Here is a 20,529-nt window from a genome sequence, read left to right as displayed (position 1 = left end):
ATATCAGGGCAGGCTAAAAGTTTGATATCTTACACCTGTGGAAAAGGCTTAAGATCTGTTTTAACTTAGAGCAGGTGGGGTGACTTCCTGACTACCATAAAAAAAAATACCCTGCTGGGAAACAGTTTCTGCCTTGATGTTGTACAGACAAAAGATGAACAGGAGGAATACGCTTAGATGTAGTGGGAAAGAGATGGGTCTGTGGCATTGTCATAAGGGTGCACGAATACTGAGAGTGAATGCTGAAGGAATGATCCCCATTGGTGGTGACCCTCAAGTGAGACCAGGGTGCCTGTGTTTCAGCAAAGCCTGGGCAGTTGGAATGCAGGGCTCCTAAGATTCCATGACACCCCCACCTTCTAATTCTGTTATTGCAACTGCAGACGGTTGCCTGGCATGCTGGCCACAATCTACCTCACTCTTGTCAGAGTCTGAGCTACTGGCAGTGCTTTCAGCTCGAGTTCAGGCATCTCGAACCTTGTTTTTGTGGTGAAGGATCCTAAAGTGCTGTGGGGAGTGATCACATTTTTCACAACAGTAAGTTAAGAATTTCAGTTACTGACCTTCCTCAGTCCTGATTAAACCTATTCGATTTCACCAGTTTTTAACCCATCATATGTTTGGGTTTCTTCTCCGCAGTCCCTGGCTCCACTTCTTCTGCCACAAACGTCAGCATGGTGGTATCTGCCGACCCCTGGTCCAGTGAGAAAGCAGAGATGAACATTCTAGAAATCAATGAGAAATTGCGCCCCCAGCTGGCAGAGAACAAACAACAGTTCAGAAACATGAAACAGAAATTTCTTGTAACTCAAGTGGCCGGCTTCCTGGCCAACCAGCAGAACAAATACAGTAAGATCTATAGGCTCACCATCATGAAAGTGATGAACGATGTCCTGTCTTCTCTCTGAGACACTAAATGCTCTCTCCATCAAAAGTAATTTCATCCTTCCCGTACTTCTAGGAAAATAGAAATGGGTATTTTAACATTTTGTTTAATTTGGAAGACAGAGGTAGCAAGGTATTTAGCAAATTTCCATGTTTGCAGTCAGGTGGGTGTAGGACTAGAGTTAAAATCCCAGTTATTGATTTCTGACACAGGCACAGAATGACCTGTTTTCTCCAAGAGGCTCAATCATGTTTTCAAGAATCCTCTCTGTACCAGATAAGATCCTGCAGACAAATAACATATATTCTGTTGTTCTAAATGTCTGGGACTAGTGAACTTTTATTCATTTCAAGCTTCTGTTGAGGCCCAATAGGCAAAGCTCTGTTCTAGGGACCCTGGGGTAAACATGGTGTTAGTACCCAGTACCTGCTCTGAGGAGCTTCAAGAGACTCTGCTCCTAATAGATCCTGTGGTACCTATAAGTGACAGCATCGAGAGCTGGGAGTAGGGGCCATGTGTGGTGGTTTACTCCTGTAATCGCAGAACTTTGAGAGGCCAAGGCGGGCAGTTCTTGAGGTCAGGAGTTTGAGACCAGCCTGGCCAAAATAGTGAAACCCCGTCTCTACTAAAAATATAAAAACTAGCTGGGCGTAGTGGCAGGTGCCTGTAATCCCAGCTACTTGGGAGGCGGAGGCAGGAGAATCCTTTGAACCCGGGAGGCAGAAGTTGCAGTGAACCAAGATCACACCATTGCACTCCAGCCTTGGGGACAGGGCAAGACTTGACAAAAAAAAAAAAAAAAAAAAAGAAAGAAAAGAGGAAAGAAAAAGAAAGAAAGAAAGAATAGAAAGCAGACAGTACCCTGGTGAGAGGGCAGTCCTGCTTCCTGGGGCACAGGCTCTTGTTCCTAAAGAGGAAGAAAGATTGCACCCAAGAATGTGTGGAGGTAGTAGTGCAGTGTGCAGAGCAGAGACCCTGGGCCTGTCTCCTGGGCTCCATCCAAGTTGTTTGTCTTGTTTTTTCCTCAGTTTCCTCATCTGTTCAGAGAGTACTACAATGATACCTACCTCTGTAAATTGCTGCAGTGAATTACATGAGCTATTTCTTGTCAATGTCCTAGAACACTTATTGGCACAGAGTAAACACTATCTTTTAGTTCTTCATTCTACTGTTTCTAAATTAACACAAACTTTATTGGAATTTGGGCATATTTCCTTCATGGCCTTATGGTCTTATGTCTCATGCTTTATGCTTCAGATATGATTCTTAAAATCATATCCAAAGATAAGATTTAAAAATCAAAGATTGTTAAAACCTTTGATATATTTGTCCTTGAAATTCCCAGTAAAAGGGAAACCATCAGTCCCATAGTCCTAGGGGCTTTCCTACCTGTGCGGGAAATCACTACCTCATGCTCCAGTGCAGTGTTTTAGAGGAGAGGCTGCAAGGCTTGGGAAAGTGGCCCCACATTCAGAGTCAGACCTCAGGGACTGTGAATTCTGACTCCACTTCGTTGTGGTTGAATCATCTTGTCAACTTCCTTGATGTGCCCTTGAATTTCTCTTTCTTCGTCTCTAAATTTTGGAGGATCAGATGCCAGAAAGTCAGGAGACTGAAGAGTAAAGATGTGGAAATCCCCATCTAGACCCTGGTACTGGGGACAGTTTTGTCCTTGGAATGGGCCTGGCTCCTGCCCTGTAGGCAGTGACCACAGCAGCATGTCCAGCCTTCCACTGAGGCAGGTGTGTCTGTCTTTTCTCAGAGTATGAGGAGTGCAAAGACCTCATAAAATCTATGCTGAGGGAAGAGCTGCAGTTCAAGGAGGAGAAGCTTGCAGAGCAGCTCAAGCAAGCTGAGGAGCTCAGGTGAGGGGGCCCCGTGGGACAGGCAGGTGGGCAGGTTTGTAAATCTCTGAAGTACAGCAGCTTGGCCAGGAGAAGTAAGAGCTAAGCTGGGCCAGGGGAAGGGCAGGAATTGCCATGGCAGGCTCATGACACACAAATATTTATCAAACAGAGTACAAGGATAATAATAAGTTATGGGTTGCAGTTGTTTCTCAGAGCCTTGTTTTCTCTTTTTCAAACAAGTAATTGTTGAGGTGAAATTTGCATAACACAAAATTAAGCAAAGGAGTGGGAACCAGCCAGCAGCATTCAGTATACTCAAAATGGTGTCCATAACCACCCCACTTACCCTTAGTCAGAATCACCTCCAGACTGACTGCGGCTTCTCATTCTTTCACTCAATCAATGTTGCCTTCTCAACCCTGTCATTCTTTTCTTCTTTTGTCTTTTCAATTTGCCCCATCTGCACCTGGCCTCATTTCTGTACATGGCTTTGTATCTAGTTGCTGCAAGATGCACTATGTGTATTTTCACATGGAAATGTCCATGGCCAGAGTGAGGAACTGAAAGGATGTCTTTTTGTAACTGAATTAGGAAGACACCTACTTTTGCTTACAGAAGAGAAAGATGAATGGAACATCACCGAGGATCTTGCAGGAGCCCTCTCTGATACAGAGGAAGCCTGTAAACCATTTTCTATTCTTTCTCTTGGCCACAGACATATCTTTAAACATGTGCTGACCTTCTGCTTGGAGGTCTCCTTGAAGATATTGTCTCAGAAATCTCTATTGCAATATTAGAACTGATCACACATCCCTTTCCGCGGTTAAATTTTCTCTACTATCTCACCTTAGGCAATATAAAGTCCTGGTTCACTCTCAGGAACAAGAGCTGACTCAGTTAAGGGAGAAGTTACGGGAAGGGAGAGATGCCTCCCACTCACTGAATCAGGATCTCCAGGCTCTTCTCACTCCGGATAAGCATGACAACTCCCAGGGGCAGGACTTCCGAGAACAGCTGGCTGAGGGGTGTAGGCTGGCTCGGCACCTTGTCCACAAGCTCTGCCCAGGTAAGGTGGCCACAGGCCCTGATGACCCAAAACCCCAGGCTTATGAGAGACTCCAGACCTCCATACCTCCACAATGACAGTTGTATCGCTGGTGTTTTTTTCCACTAAACATATGTGGCCATGACATGACCAGGACTTCCTGGGTAAGAACCGAGATGGGAAACCCGTGGGGTTGGAGGTCACGGTATTGCAAATCTGCCTCCTTCCTTAATGGAAGTAGGTCTTTGGAACAAGAGGCAGCATCTATTTAGTTTTAAAGGACAGGAAGGAGGCTGTGAAAGGAGGGTGCTTGTTAGAGTGAAAAGAGCTCTAGACTAAGAATGAAGGTTCCCAGGCTATGTCTTCAGCAATGTTCTTAGTAACTGTTGGTGAGTGATTGATTTATCTTTCCTGGGTTTCTGTCTCTCAATCTGCAAAGGCAGACACATTATCTCTTGCAAGTGTCTCTAGTATTCAAATGGACGAACACTTACACCTGCTTTTCAAAATGAGATAAAGCCCGTCACTGTATGGTGTTGGAGAAGGCACTTGATGTGGTGGCATTTGATGGTTGAAAGTGCTTCAGACTGGAGCTCTCCCCATGCAGCGAATGTCTCTGAATAACACAGCAGAAGCCACATGGAGGGCCAGCAAAATCCCCTGACGTGTGGAGGACTGTGGGAGAAGTTTATTTGTTCTCTTCTAAGGGAAATAAATAGGTTCTAAATGCAAACTGTGACAGGACACCAAGCCTGTGCCTGGGAATCAGATCTGTGGCAGGATGGGGGAGACAGCTGCCCAAGTCCAGAGAGAGGCTGCACAAGCCTCCAGTGATACGGGGAGCAAAAGGTCTTTTCAGTGTTTGGTTACATCTTGCTGGTGACCCTCCAGATCAGAAATGCGTTGCCTGATGGATCAGGAAACCATGCCAGGGCATTTTGTTAAAGATAAAACATGAGAGCTTTCAGTACAACGCTGACCCATACATAGATGTTCATATATCTGTGCACATTGGGCTGACTGTGCTTGCAGAGTGTGAAGTGGGAAATATCTGAACGAACACTTCTGTATTTGCAGAAAATGACACAGATGAGGATGAAAATGATAAAGCCAAGGAGCTTGATAAAGTACAGGAATCACCTGCCCCCAGGTAAGACTGAATAATCAGGAGCGGGTAATGGGTGTTAAAATATGGAAAAGGTCTCAGCAAGAACACAAGGGAGGTGAAGGTAGTCACAGATTCCAGATGCAGGATAAAGAAAGCTGCAGAGTGCACTGATTTCATGTGCTCACCCAACAAGGAAATAGTCCTGTTAACATGCTTGTCCATTGTCTTCATGGTACCTGTAAGCATGACCCTCGATAAACTCACCAGCCCTGGGGACTTCCTGCACACACAGAGAAGACCTGTTCTCCCCTGTTGTGAAAACCAGGAGGAGGTGCAAAGCTGCTTTCTCCACAGTTGTCTTTAGGTTCTTGTTAGGAAAGATAAATAGCAAAGAGGCAACAAGCAGACGAATTAGGAAGTACCTAGCAAAGCTAAACACCAGGAAAAGTACCTAGACAAAAAAATTTACATTTTATGTCACAGTGTTAAAATAAAAAGGCCTAGAAGGCACACCATATCTGGAGTCTATAATGGGCCCAAAGCATGCATTCCCTTGGCCACAGTGTGTGAAATTCAACCCAGCTTAGAAACAAGGTGTGGCAGCTGTTGTGTTTCTCTGTGTGTGCTGTGTGTACCACACAGGGATAGCTGAGTCTTCATCCTCCTCAGCTCCTCTCTGTCCAGTGCAATGAACACCAGTTGCTCTCTTCCTCTCTGGCTCCCATGGCAGCCATGCTCTGTTGCATAGAGAAGAGTATTGCATGTTCCCTCTTAAAGGGAACCTCCTGTTTGCTTTCTGGGACCACTCTCTTAATGCCGCCTGTCAAAATCAGCTAGGTCTCCCTGGGATCCAATCCCTCTCTGTTTAATCTTCTGTCATTTCTATCCCACCTGGCTCATCAGGGAGGAGCAGAAGGCTGAAGAAAAGGAAGTCCCTGAGGACTCACTGGAGGAATGTGCCATCACTTATTCAAATAGCCATGGCCCTTCTGACTCCAACCCGCCTCACAAGAACATCAAAATCACATCTGAGGAAGACAAAGTCAACTCAATTCTGGTTGTAGACAGTAAATCTTCTCAAGATGAATGGCAGGATGCTCTAAACATTCTTCCGGGTAACCTCTATTTTCCTTGTGTCTCATACCTCTGTTTAGGCTATGGAAGATCAATTCTGAGGATGAGCTGTATACACAAATATTGGTTTGAGTCAGAAACTAGGATGGAGCTAGGTGCTGTGACTCACACATATAATCACAGCACTTTGGGAGGCCCAGGTGGGTGAATCACTTGAGATCAGGAGTTCAAGACCAGTCTGGACAATATAGTGAATCCCATCTTTACAATAAATACAAAAAATTAGCCAGGTGTGGTGCTGCATGCCTATAGTCCCAACTATTCAAGAGGCTTAGGTGGAAGAATCGTCTGAGCCCAGGAGGTAGAGGCTGCAGTGAGCCATGATTGCACTGCTATACTCTAGCCTAGGTGACAGAGCAAGACACTGTGTCAAAAAGAAAGAGAGAAAGAGAGAGAGAGAAAGAGAGACAGAGAGAGAGAAGTGAAAGAGGAAAGAGAGAAAGAGAAACTAGGATGGAATATTAAACACAGATACCTGTGGGTGAGAGAGCTTTCCTGTCCTCCTTGGCCCATGTCATGCCTTTGTCATCCTGGCCGCAGTATCAGGTTATTGGAACAGAGGCAGGTGTGACAAAGCCATAGCTACCTGTGTACAGGAGGAGTACAGGAGGTATCTGTCAGGCCTCCGAGCTTGGTTCCTATGTCTCTTGTCAGCTGCAATGGTGTAATTTGTGTCTCAATGTGCATGGAGTTCCTCTGCCTGTCTGAGGCCACTGACAGCCTTGTCCATTTATTTGAAGATGTTATTTCCCTGGTTTCACACTCCTCATCTGCAGTATGGATTTCCTTTAAGCCAGCTGACTCCAACCCACCTCACAAGAACACCAAAATCACATTTGAGGAAGACAAAGTCAACTCAATTCTGGATCTCCTTTGTCTCAGCTGTGCAGTGAACTGAAACCAGGACATCAACACTTGTACCCTTATCTTGCTTATAAGTTTCCATAAAGCAAGGCTGGGTCCTGAGTTCTTCACCCCAAGAGTGGCCACTGTTTCTGTGTAGCACCACAGATTTCTTTTCTTTCTTCTTTTTTCTTCTTTTTCTTTCTTTCTTTTTTTTGGTGATGGAGTCTTACTCTGTCACCCAGGCTAGAATGCAGTGGCGTGATCTTGGCTCACTACAACTTTCACCTCTAGGGTTCAAGTGATTCTCTTGCCTCAGCCTCCCGAGTAGCCAGTATTTCCGGTGTGTGCCACCACGCCTGGCTAATTTTTTTATTTTTAGTAGAGGTGGGGTTTCACTATGTTGGGCAGACTGATCTTGAACTCCTGACATCAAGTGATCTGCCCGCCTTGGTCTCCCAAAGTGCTGGGATTAGAGGCGTGAGCCATGCCGCCATCCCCACAGATTCTTTTTTAAGCAAAAGTTGTTAGAATTCATCCATCAGTTCAGTTTTCTATATAAATTTCTCTAACTGTTCATTGACCATGATATATAAGAGATAAATCAGTATTGAAGCAACACTTATGGAAAGTTGTTAGGGCAATTTTTGAAGATCTTAGGGAAAATGTTTTAATTGTTTGTGCTGACTTAGGGCAGAGGATATAAGATTAAGATCTACCAGATGAGGGAGATTTTGTCCCATGGAGCTGAAAAGCAGGCTCATCTACTTCTGTCAAGACTTAATCTAGGGCACATTAGAATGTTCCTGTCAGAATATCACATTCTTACACTGAGAATATTTATGTCCTTGTGCTATGACTGGACACTGATTTGGTCTTGTGTGAAGTGTGATTTGCTTAATGTGACCTACTCTTCTGAATTTGTTTACAGAGAATCAAAATGATCAGGAGGAAGAGGAAGGGAAAGCACCAGTGCTCCCCAGGTAACTCTGTGGATTTGTGGGCTGTTAGTTCAATAGTGACACCTGGAGACTGCAGATCCAGGGAAAAATAGAAAGTGATGAACAGAACTGCCTCATCCATTCATCCAACTGCAAATTATCCATTTTAACAATGCTGTCTTCTTGATTGTGGTGCTTGAGTAGGTTTCAATTTCTTTTTTTTTCTTTTTTTTGTTTTTTTTTTTGAGATGGAGTCTCGCTCTGTCGCCCAGGCTGGAGTGCAGTGGCGTGATCTTGGCTCACTGCCAGCTCTGCCTCCCAGGTTCACACCATTCTCCTGCCTCAGCCTCCTTAATAGCTGGGAATACAGGCGCCCGCCACCATGCTGGGCTTATTTATTTATTTATTTTTGTGTTTTTAGTAGAGGTGGGGATTCACCGTGTTAGCCAGGATGATCTCGATCTCCTGACCACGTGATCCACCTGCCTCAACCTCCCAAAGTGCTGGGATTACAGGCGTGAGCCACCGCGCTCAGACAGGTTTCAATTTCTTAATCCCCCTCTTGCACAGGAACATGCAATCCGTTGAGCCAGGTGAACTCACCAAACTCAGGGATATCACCTGTTCTCTCCCGTGTGGTTAATCCAGAGTGAGATGCATGCATGCTTTCTACGTGTTTGATGTCAGCATGTTGGCAAGTATTTCATTACAAAACAGGAAAATTGTAATTTATGTCAAAATATTTAAAAAATGGCTTTGAAAAGACAAGATCTGTGTATCTGGAATGCCGCAAGAGCTGTGTTTACTTGGGTGCTGCATGTAAACATCAACACGTTTAGGCATAGGAAGCGAAGCCCTGTGTCAGTTCTCTGTGCTGCAAGTCGTGATCGCAGTTTACAGGGGGAGTCTGGGTCCTCCTGCAACAGCTCATTTGTGGCAACCACACTCAGCATCTGCTGCTCACGTTTGCTCTGTCCCAAGGGCAGTCACACTCCACTCCACATTTAGAAGGATAGATTTTTCTCTCTTGGAGGAGACTACCCCTTTGCTTTCTGTGACCACTCCCTTATGTGTCCCATGAAATCGCCTGAGATACCATGGTATTTAATCCCTCTTGTCACTCCTCTCCTGTCTGGCTCATCAGGAAGCTGCAGGAGTCTGAAGAGAAGGAAGTCCTGCAGGACTCCCCGGAGGAAAGGGTTACGACTTCTTGTAGTGACCATGATGGGTCCCAATCTTACCAACCTTGTGAAGGCACTTTCTTGGCACTAGTTGAACAGAAAGTTTGCTCTGCTCAGGATGTAGCCAGCGAACACTCCAATTCCAAAGGGGAAGAAACTCCACTTGGCTTCCCAGGTAGGCTTCCTATTCTTTGCATCCCACAACCTGTCTAGAATGACACATGTTTTTTGAATATTTTTGTGGATTGGGAGTGTCTTTGCTTCCTGGCAATTTTGTCATTGCTGGGTAATGTGAGAAAGACCAACAAAAAAGAAAATATCAAAGTGACTCCATTGGCTTCCCCTCACCCTTTGGGTGTTACTTTTCCTTACTTGATGTTCTTTGGGTAGAAGGAAAGTCACAGTAAGATCATCAATGCCAGTGGATCCCATTGTCTGTGGTTTTATTTTCAGAGCTGGGTTTAGAGGCTTCCCTTGGAATGAAGAACCCTCCCCAGCTGGAAGGTGATGCTCTTGAAGGTTCAGCTGACAACACACATGGGCATCAAGTCATTGGCCACATTCACGCGTCAAGTGTCCTAAAACCAAAAATGATCAAAAGAAAACTGCCGTTCAGCAAGTGGAGACTGGCATGCAGATTCTCTGGCCTGCAAGCTTAGAGCAGGAAGGTAATCACATCTATGGCTCTTAGCAGCCTTCACTCCTTATTTCTCTGTCTATGATGATAGCTCATTCTCCCATTGCTTTTTTCTTCCCTATTTGTGAGTATTGTCTGAGGCCTCTGCTACTTCTCATATCCTGGGTTCTTCCCATAGTCTGCTCTCCTGCACCTTCTCAAAAGACTGGGACATGGAGTTGTAAGGGGGTGGTTTTCTTTGCAAAAGGCCCTCTCCTTCTACAGCCCTCTGCTTCTGAGTGTGCATGGTTGATGTTGAGCACATCCTCCCTGGGAGGTGTGAAAAGCCATCACTCTGCTCCAGACAAACGGGATCAGGAATAAAGGGGCTGATGTCATCGGATGCTGGTTGGGCATAAGCAGGTCCTTCTATCCGCACTCCAGGCTGACTGGAAGTTCAGGGTTGTTTTCTTCTCACTTGTGGACGGCACTTGCCTCTTCAGCCAGCCGGAGGCTCAGGCTTCAGCTCATCCTCCCAGCAGAAGCTCAGTTTGCCCCTGGGCTATCACCACTTAGCAATCCCTCCAGACTCAGCCATCAGCAAGACCTGACATAGATGCTCTTTTCATTTTTCCTTTCCTCTCTCGTACAGATACCAAATACTGCTGGAAGGATGAAAAGGATGAAAGGATGTCACAAAAAGTAGCTTTTCCGCTCGATGAAAAAAACTACAACAGCAAAGCAAGTTCAATTCCAAACACAACACTGCAGGGGTCCTTCACTGAGGATTGAATTTTAGACACAGAATGCTCTTGATAATTGCAAACCACTAGACTGCTTTGTTTTGAGAAACCACAATTCATCCCATTTCCACTTGAGATGAATACCCAAGGAGACCAATTCCCAGATGGACAAACAGCATTGAGAGGCCTTAGCCCTGCTCCTCTCAATTCCATCCTGTAGAGAACAGGAGTCAGGAGCCGCTGGCAGGAGACAGCGTGTCACCCGGGACTCTGCCAGTGCAGAATATGAACAATGCCATATTCTTGCTGAAAACACTTAGCCTGAGTTTCATAGGAAGTAATCAGCAGACAACTGCAGAATGTAGAACACTGAGCAGGACAACTGACCCGTCTCCTTCACACAGTCCATGTCACCACAAATCACACAACAAAAAGAGAAGAGACATTTTGGGTTCAAAAAGATTGAAAAGATAATGTAGCTCACTTCTTTAGTCATTGTGAACCCAAAGTGTCTCCTCTTCCTTTTGTTGTTGTCATTGATGGTGGTGACATTGATTTGTTTGTAGAGGACAGGTCAGCTGTCTGGCTCAATTTTCTTCATTCTGAAGTTTTCGGAAAGTTTCCTTATGATTAAATTCACCCTAACCATTTTGCCAGGAAGACTGCAAAGTCAATGCTGTGAGTTTCCAACCTCAGCCCATCTGCGGGCAGAGAAGTTCCAGTTTGTCCATCACCATTATTGTGATATCAGGACTGGTTACCTGGTTAAGGAGGGGTCTAGGAGATCTGTCCCTTGTAAAGACACCTGATTTATAATTAATTTGGAAAGTGGTTTGAAAAAGTACAAATACCCTGTATTCTAACAATCTTCCTCTGAGCATTTTATCATCAATTAATCACCCCTGGCTGTGTCAGTTATTACATTTATGTTTGTACATTGGAAATTTCTATCTCAGTCCTTACTATGAACTTGTTTCTGCTGGCATTCTGTTGTGAAAAAGAATATTCCCTGCCCAAATTTTAACTTTCATCCGAGATTAATTTTAGTCTATTAAAGTTAAAATGTTTATGTTTTAAATCTGTTTAATTAAATATTCTTGCCTATTACTCTGGACTAGTGAATTTTTTGCATACAATGTTTTAAGCTTTTATTATTATGATTGTTTTCGGTGGGTAAGGATACAGATTAATAAAAACATTCTTATTTACCTGTTAACATTCCAAACTCTTCCATATTTTAGTCTACATTTATCATATGTAGTAGTAGATGGTATTTACTACATTTCTTTGTCAATGTTATTTTGTTGTCTTTGTGTGTGTGTCTTTTGTTTGTTATTTAGGAAGGGTTGTGTAGCTCATGTTTGAAAGTGCACTAAACATGTTTTGGCATCATGTTTAAAAGTCCCCTTTTAACTTGACACACTTCTAATATTTGGTTTATACATTTTTAATCTTGTCTTTTGAATTTAAATTTTTACCACTATGACAACCAAAGATATTATTTTCCTCTTCTCTGACCTCTTAACCTGCCATTTCTTATAGTGTTAGTTCAACCCAAGCATATACCAGTGACAGCCTGTGTTTCCCACCTTGTTTCCACCTTGGCTTTTGGTTTAGATCCACAATTAAATATGCTGAGGCTCATGAACTATTCAAAAGTGAGTGTCCTGGGCATCACTTGTTGGAAGGAATTTATTCTTGGCAGAGTCCTCATAGGGGAATAGGGGCTCGCTGAGTTTAGCATGCTTAATAACCTTTTCCCACTGCCTTGGTACATGGCGCACATCACTAGATATAAGGTACTTGCCAAAAAAGATTTTTCTTGAGTTTTTAGAAAATATTGTCTTGCTTTAGGGGACAAGGATGGTGTTTGTTCTCATTCTGGGATTCTATTTTGTTCTACCAGGACCTCTAATTTCTGCCAGTTACTTCATTCATTCTCTTCACCACGAGTCTCCAGAGGATGCTTTCTTTGTCCATACCTCCCCATCTCCCAACAATTCTGCATTTCCGAGATTGGCACCTCTGGTCCTCTGCACGGTGAAGCCCCTTCCTTTCAATTCCCCAGTAGCCAGTGCTCTAATCCACCAGGTCTCAGGCATGATCTCTGTTTCTCCACACTCACTTTCTGAGGAGAGTTTTACCTGTGTTCTGTCATGAACAGGCCCTCCCTGCTGTCGTGGCCTCTATTTGCATAGTGTTTCCTGCTGTCTCTGCAGTTGTGTGGCTCCCAGACCCTGCTAAAGAAAATCACCTGAGGGCCACAGGGTTCTCTAGTCCTGGTGTTTAGGGGCAGGGATGTGGTATTCTTGACTCCCTGTTAATTCCTAGGGCTTTGAAGGGGATGTGGAGAAAATCAACTATTATCATATCCTACTTCTTCAAATGCAGAACTTCAATAGTATAAAAAAGGAGACAGAATCATATGATAGAACTCCCTCATATGCATTGGCCAGCTCAGCAGTTGTCATTGAATACTGAACTTTTAAAAATAACAATCCTTCCTACTTACTTATGAAATGTGTGTATATATACATATATGTATAAGGCATGTACATGTATGTGTGTGTGTGTGTGTGTGTGTGTGTGTGTATATAAATTTGGACATATGATTATGGAGGCCGCAATTCCCAAGACGGAAAGCTGGATACCCAGGAAAGTGTTTCCTTCTTATTAGGCCCTTTCCTTCTCCTCTGGCCTTTGGTTGATTGGATGAGGCCCACCCACATTAGGGAGGACAATCTTCTTCACTTAGTCTGTCTATTCCAGTGTTAATGTCATCCAGAAACACCCTCCAGCACACACCCAGAATAATATTGGAACAAATGTCCTGGCACACTGGGGCTCAGTCACAGTGACACACACAATTAACCATTATACAGGTCCTTCATCATATGTGGGATTTTCGTATTTTTCTCCCAATTTGTAGCATATGTTTTTATTCTATTAACAATGTCTTGTGCTGACCAAGGATTTTTAATTTTTATGAAGTTAAATGTATCAATGTTTTCTTTAATAGTTTGTGTTGATATAACTAAGAATACTTCGTGCCTAACTCTACATCATGAAAAATTTCTGTTTTCTACTGTAAGTTTACTAGAGTTTCAATTTACATTTAGTTCTATAATCAATTTTGAGTTAGTTTTAGTGCAAGTATGGATGTTTAAGTGGATTTTTTTCTTTGTTTATTGTTTTTTACTTCCACTTTTATTTTAAGTTCAGGGGTACATGTGCTGGATGTGCAGGTTTGCCACATAGGTAAACATGTGCCATGGTGGTTTGCTGCACAGATCATCTCATCACCTAGGTATTAAGCCCAGCATCCATTAGCTACTCTTCCTGATGCTCTCCCTTCTCCCACTTCCCACCCCCCGACAGGGCCAAGTGTGTGTTGTCTCCACCCGCACCCTATCTGTCCATGTGTTCTCATCATTCAGCTCCCACTTACAAGCGAGAATATGCAGGGCTTTGTTTTCTGTTCCTGTGTTAGTTTGCTGAGGATAATGGCTTCCAACTCCCTCCATGTCCCTGCAAAGGACATGATCTTATTCCTTTTTATGGCTGCATAGTATTCCATGTGTATATATTCCACGTTTTCTTTATCTAATCTATCATTAATAGGCATTTAGGTTGATTCCATATCTTTGCTATTGTGAATAGTGCTGCAGTGAACATATGCATGCATATATCTTTATAACAGCATAATTTATATTCCTTTGGGTATATACCCAGTAATGGGATTGCTGGGTCAAATGGTATTTCTGCCTCTAGGTCTTAAAGGAATCACTACACTGCCTTCCACAATGGTTGACAGTTACACTCCCACCAACAGTGTAAAAGCATTCTTTTTTCTCCACAACCTCACCAGCATCTGTGAATTTTTTTCTATTTTTGCCTATGGATGTCTAGTTTTCGCAACACAATTTGTTGACAAGACAATGCTTTCTCTCCTGAATTGTTTTGAACCATTGTCCATCCATTGGAGGGATGAGACTGGAGAGAGGACTGTCCTGATCATTGGAGGGACAGGGCCTGAAGTAGTGCAGGTCTTATGGGAAAGAAAAGGAACACATATTTTTTCAATGAGGCAGAGGAAAGCCCCAAGCACAAGTGGGGTACTCCCTGCCCCCACGTGTGGCACATTCACCTCTGCTCTGCCTCTCCTGCTGCAAAAGCTTGGGTGTGCATAGACACTGAGGCCGAGTTGTGCCACTGGGCACATTTGGGCATTGACATCAAATGTGTGACATCAAATCCCAGTATCTCAAACAGGCAAAGTGGCAGGAGAACAGGAGACATAATGAAGAATGAAATAATTCAGTTGAAAATGACACACATGTTAGAAATAGCAGGCAATAACAGAGCAGTTATTATAATTTTAATTAAATGAAGATGTGGGAGATATTTTTAAAATATCAAATTCCATAAGTGAAAACTACATTTTACTGTCTGAAATTTTAAAAAATGCACTGGATTGAACATTGCAGAGGAAAAGATTAATGAATTAGAGGAAACAGCAATAGCAATGAACACAAATGAAACACACAGGAAAAAATGAATTTGAGAAATAAAAAGCCCATCAGTGGGAAAATTTTAAACACTCTACTAAATGGAATCCCTGAAGGGAACGGAGTGGATAAGGGGGATAGAAAAATATTTAAAACATACTGGATGAAAGCTTTCAAAGCTTCATGAAAACCATAAACGCCAAATAACCCAGAAACATAATGTATTCTAATATCCCAAAGTCTGTGCTCTCTTCAGAAAAGAAAGTTTAGCATAAAGCACTAAACCAGGAGTCAAGATATTGTATTTCCAGCTGTTGGAACAACAGCTGTATTACAAAGGGCCAGTTCATTTCATGCCTTTTTAATTTGATCTAAAGTGCCAGGTGGCATTGGGGCTGGCACAGCCTTGCTCAATTATGTGTTGAAGAGTAAACAGAGACTGCTAGGCTGAGGGAAGATGCAAAAGAATAGAAGAGATGCTCCAAGACAACACACGGCCCCAGAGTCAGAGGCAGCATCAGTCACTGTTGGCTGCTCGTTTTCCCAGACAGAGTTCGCAAGCCTCAGCTATGCTTTGCTTCTGCAAGAGGCCTCTTCACCTTTTCAATAAACCTGCCTGAATTTAAGCTGATGGGGGTTTATTTCTCCTTCATTATAAATGAAATTCTTCACCACAACAATCCCCAGTAATTGTGGGCACAGAAGGCAGACCCATCCCTGCTTCTCTTCCACTATCTCCCCTGTAGGTTGAAAAGGAGGAGGTACTGACTTACCTCCAAATGCTCCTCTGGCTCTGATATTCTGTTATTCTAGTTTCTTTTCAGCTACTTTGTTTTTGGAAGCATGTATCCTAAGGCGTCCAGCTGAACAACCTTTGTCTACTGTGTCCAGGCATTCCTGGTGGTATTTCAGATAAGACACCCTTGGGTTGCTGCACTCACAACCACTGAACCAATTCTATGACCATCTGTTTCATGGCCACATGTTTGCTCATTTTATATGTACACAAAGGGAGGAGACAGACAGCAAACTTGCGTGTTATAAATTGTATCATCTTAGAAAGGAAACAAGACAAGACTTTGCAATAAAACCTTAAGATGCATTAATTTTAATCCTAATGCAATAAAGAATGCCCATAAAATTCTTATCTAAAGAATGTTTAGAAAATCAAGGGACATCATCATTTAAAGTGATATGAAGAAAACTTCTCAGCTAAGCATATGGGCTAGATTAGACAGAAAAATAAAGAACCCATCTCTGCCCTGGAAAAACTACTGGTAGCATCTTTCAGAAAGCTCTCTGTGTTTGAGTACGCACCTTGATCCATAGGCTCACATTTGATCCCAAATGGCGGCTGCTTCTTGGCTTTATCATTGGATTCCCAACTAGTAAATCTTACCAAGATCTGAGTTTCTGCAGATATGATATTATTTTGTTTGACCATCTTCAAGGGCTACCAAGAAGGAACAAATAATTCATTTACCTGCTTTATGGAAAGAAGGTTTCACCAATGAGATACTTTCTTACCATGACTCCAGGGCCCCCTGTGCCATTAACACTTCAGTACTCTGTGTGGCCTGACAGGAGCTGATGCTGGTCAAGGATTCCTCATATGATTAACCTCCTTCCTGAATCCCAACTTCATGGTGGTGGTGATGCCAGGTGTTCCTGTATCCCATTCTCATGTCCCTGAAGTCATCAGCCATGTCTCCAGTTGGAAAAATTTACGTATATGTAGACAGGCCTCTTTGGAAGTAGGAAAAGCTTTCTCCCCTCTCACATATTAATAGTTGGAATGTACAATAGTATAAACACTTTGGGGGGAAAAAGTCTGGCAGATTCTTATAGAACTAAACAGTTACCTACTGTATGACTCAGTAATTCTTAAGTATTTATCCAAGAAAAATTAAAACATATGTCCACAAAATGATTTACACGAGAATGTTTATAGCACTTTTATTTGTAATAGCAAAAACTAGAAACATTGAAGTATCTGTCAACATGAGAATGGAGCAATTAATTGTGATACATTCATTCCATGGAATGGCTAAAGGAACAAACTGTTGACACACAAAACAACATTGATGAATCTCAAAAATATTTTATTGAGTGCAAAAGGAGCCATATGCAAAAGAGTACCTATTCTTTAATCACACTGATAGAAGTTCTGGTGGGAAAAAGTCCCCACAGAACAGTAGTTGCCTAGGGATGGAATCAAAATTGATGGTGAAGGGGCACAAGGAACTTTTTAGGGTGATGAGAATGTTCCATATCTTCATATGCATTTGTCAAAATTCATCTAATATTCACTTATGATTTCAGTACTTAATTGTATCTAAATTTTACCTCAAAAGGAAAAAAGCTGTAGATAAATATTGAACTTTAGTAAAGGATGTGAATGCTGAAGGATTCAGTGGGAAGTGTACTGATGTCTGCAGTTTACCTTGAAATGCATCAAAAAACTAAGATGAATGAATGGATGGATTGGGAGATGGGTAAATGTATAGATATGTGATAAAGCAAAGATAGTAAATGGTAATGATAGAATGTAGGAGATAGATATACAGGTAAAAACACCCACCTTCGTAAAAGTCTTTCAATTTTGCTTTATGTTCGAAAATTTAAACAAGGAAATACTTCAAGCCTTTGGAGACCCCACAAGGAGGGAAATTACCATCCACATAATCTGTCAACTATATTACGACCATGTTCATTAGAATACCAATTTCTTGCCCAAAATAAAGTCATTCTTTGTCATCAACTTGAAGAGAAACTGTCAAAGCCAGTCCAGGAGTAGCCAGTGCCATGGCCAGAGGGACTCTCAGGGGACTTGGTCTCCCCATGCCAGAGGGTGGAGCTGAGTATCAGCATCGATAGCTTGTTCCTCTTCTCAGTGGAGCAACACAAATCTTGTTTCCTAGTTTTTACATGAAATTGCTCTAGCCACACAGTCTACTAACTGAAAAGATGGCTCCTGACTGCTTCCAACCTGTTCTTGCAGAAGACGTGGATTTGCCTCTATTACCCAAACTGACCACTGGGGGATAAATTCTTCCTCCAAATGGCTGGGATTCTCTAGAGGAGAAAGCCCCAAAAGGGATTCTAGCCCAGCTAGTTCATAAACCCATTGATTCTCACCATGTTTCCCTCATGTATTCAGTAACCATACATTGAGCCTTTATTATATGCTGGGCACTGTGGTAGATGCTGAAACAGACCAATGAGCCTCTGCTATCACCAAGGTCACAACGTCAGCTTTGCTGCACCCTGTAGTTGATCCTTAGTGCCACATCCTCACACGGGAACTTCCTCAGCTTCCACTTTCTGGCTCTGGTGCTTCCAGATGGCTTGTCAATGTTAGTCAGGGCCAAGATTGCTGAAACAACTGAGAGACACCCTGGGACCCATCACCAACAGTTCCCACTCCCAGGGCAAACCACACCCATGGCTCTCACTTGAAATCATGAGCCGCAAGGCCTGTCTTTCAGTATGTAGGACTGCATGATATGAACTCCAATGCCCCATCATGTTGTGGAGGACCTGAAAAAAACATGGCCCTCTCATTCCCCTAATGTCAGTACCAGGGCCTCAAGGCTCCCTTGGCCAGAAAGAATGAAGTCCACTTATTTGTTGACTTTTTAAATTTTTATAAATCTTTGAAAGCATGGAAAAAAAGAAACTCATATGAATTCATAGTATCACCCTCAAAATAAATTCTTCATATTCACTTTCTATTTTTAAAAGAAAATGTATCGATTGTTTATGTGAAGGATGAGACATCTTCTGAAATTCAAAATTAAAAAGCCTGAGAGCATTTAAGGATGTGAATAATTTTCAGAACTGAAGGTAAATAATAATTTTCTTCCTGTATTTCTTGTTTTTCTTAAAGAGATTGGAAACCTGAGCAAACCAAAAATCGAGGGAGGTAGAAAGTACTGGAGACCTACAGTTGGCCTTGAGCCTTGGCTTAGTAACATCTGTGCTTTCAAGCATAAACTCTGTGCATGAAAATTTATATCCCACCTAATGTGAGTACTTTGGTTAGAATATTGGGAGTAAATGATATTCTCCGCTTTATTCCCAGCTTGTATGTGTCACAGGAACAACTGGGGTACTTCAGGAAGTGTCTACTTTTTAATTTTTATTTTTTGAGATGGGGTTTCACCCTATCGCCCAGGCTGGAGTGCAGTGGCATGATCTCGGCTCACTGCAACCTCCACCTCCCAGGTTCAAGCGCTTCTCCTGCCTCAGCCTCCAGAGTAGCTGGTATTACAGGCGTGCACTACCTCGCATGGCTAATTTTTTTGTATTTTTAGTACAGACACGGTTTCACCATGTTGGTCAGGCTGGTCTTGAACTCTTGACCTCATGATCTGCCTGCCTTGGCCTCCCAAGTGTCCACTTTTTAAAAATGATATTAAGAGCTTAATAAAGCTCTTACTATGTGTCAAGCACTATACTAAACTCTTTGCACTCATTATCTCATTTAATATTCACAACTTCCCTATGGCAGATGTGTAATTAATATCTGATTTTATTAGAAGGAAAATTGAGGATTCTTGAGGCTATGTACCCCAAAGCCCCCCAGCTAATAAGCAGCAGAACCCCGTGAGAACCTGAGTCTCTGATGCCAAAGCCCAGGCACTGACAACCGTACTCATCTGCTTTCCTCTAACTCCATTATTTGAGTTAGAAATGAAGCCAGAAATCACCCACTCCAACCCCTTTGTTTTAAAGATGAGAAAACTGAGGCCTTGTAAGGCATACTGATTCCCCCACAAAAGACTTATCTTCTAGAGAAGAACTGAGACATATTCTTTGAGTAGCTGTTTTTTTTCTTTTATTGTGGTAATATACAAATAACATAAAATATATCATCTTAACCATTTTTTTTTTTGAGACAGAGTCTTGCTCTGTTGCCTAGGCTGGAGTGCAGTGGCACCATGTCCACCCGCTGCAAGCTTCGCCTCCCGGGTTCATGCCATCTCCTGCCTCATCCTCCCGAGTAGCTGGGACTACAGGCGCCCGCCACCACGCCCGGCTAATTTTTTGTATTTTTAGTAGAGACGGGGTTTCTCTGTGTTAGCCAGGATGGTCTCGATCTCCTGACCTCGTGATCCACCTACCTCCAACTCCCAAAGTGCTAGGATTACAGGAGTGAGCCACCATGCCTGGACCATCTTAACCATTTTTAAGTGTATAGTTCAGTGGTATCAAATACATTCATAAAGTGCAACCATTACCACTGTCTTTCTCTGTAACACTTTTTATCTTGTAAAACTGAAACACTGTACCCAGTAAACAATAACTCCCCCTGCCTACCTCCTCAAGCTCCTGACAATCACTACTCTACTGTCTGCCTCTGTAATTTTGATTGCTCTAAGTGCTTCATAGAAGTGGAATCATACAGTTTTTGCCTTATCGTGACTGACTTATTTTTAAGAATAATGCCTTCAAAGTTCATCCCTGTTGTGCCATATTGCAGAATTTCATGTCCTTTTAAGGCTGAATAATATTCTATTGCATGGATATACCACATTTTGCTTATCCATTCATCTGCTGATGGACACTTAAGTTGCTTATATGTTTTAGTTATTGTGAATAATGCTGCTACGAACATGGGTGTACAAATATATCTTCAAGACCCTGCTTTCAATTCTTTGGGGTATATACCCAG

The 20,529-nt window shown here is 42.7% G+C and overlaps 2 protein-coding genes across 3 annotated transcripts in view; both read left to right on the top strand.

Annotated features, from left to right (window-relative positions):
• Positions 1–310: 310 nt before the first annotated feature.
• Positions 311–11,451, top strand: LOC109029488 (putative neuroblastoma breakpoint family member 7). Its single transcript, XM_063698496.1, has 10 exons — positions 311–537; positions 640–849; positions 2,649–2,751; positions 3,585–3,799; positions 4,856–4,928; positions 5,790–6,001; positions 7,795–7,846; positions 8,949–9,160; positions 9,439–9,653; positions 10,254–11,451. Exons 2-9 carry the CDS (start codon positions 675–677, stop codon positions 9,642–9,644), a joined length of 1,248 nt encoding a protein of 415 aa, XP_063554566.1. The 5' UTR covers positions 311–537; positions 640–674; the 3' UTR covers positions 9,645–9,653; positions 10,254–11,451.
• Positions 11,452–18,744: 7,293 nt separating this feature from the next.
• REG4 (regenerating family member 4) overlaps positions 18,745–20,529 on the top strand; it is a 38,787-nt gene continuing 37,002 nt past the window's right edge. For both annotated transcript variants that reach the window (XM_055355534.2, XM_055355536.2), the window contains exon 1: positions 18,745–18,880. The gene's annotated coding sequence lies outside the window, so the exon portion shown is untranslated. The remainder of the gene's footprint in view (positions 18,881–20,529) is intronic.

The sequence above is a fragment of the Gorilla gorilla genome, chromosome 1 (genome assembly GCF_029281585.2).
Source record: "Gorilla gorilla gorilla isolate KB3781 chromosome 1, NHGRI_mGorGor1-v2.1_pri, whole genome shotgun sequence".
Classification (NCBI taxonomy): domain Eukaryota; kingdom Metazoa; phylum Chordata; class Mammalia; order Primates; family Hominidae; genus Gorilla; species Gorilla gorilla.
This window is presented reverse-complemented; position numbering and strand designations above follow the sequence as displayed.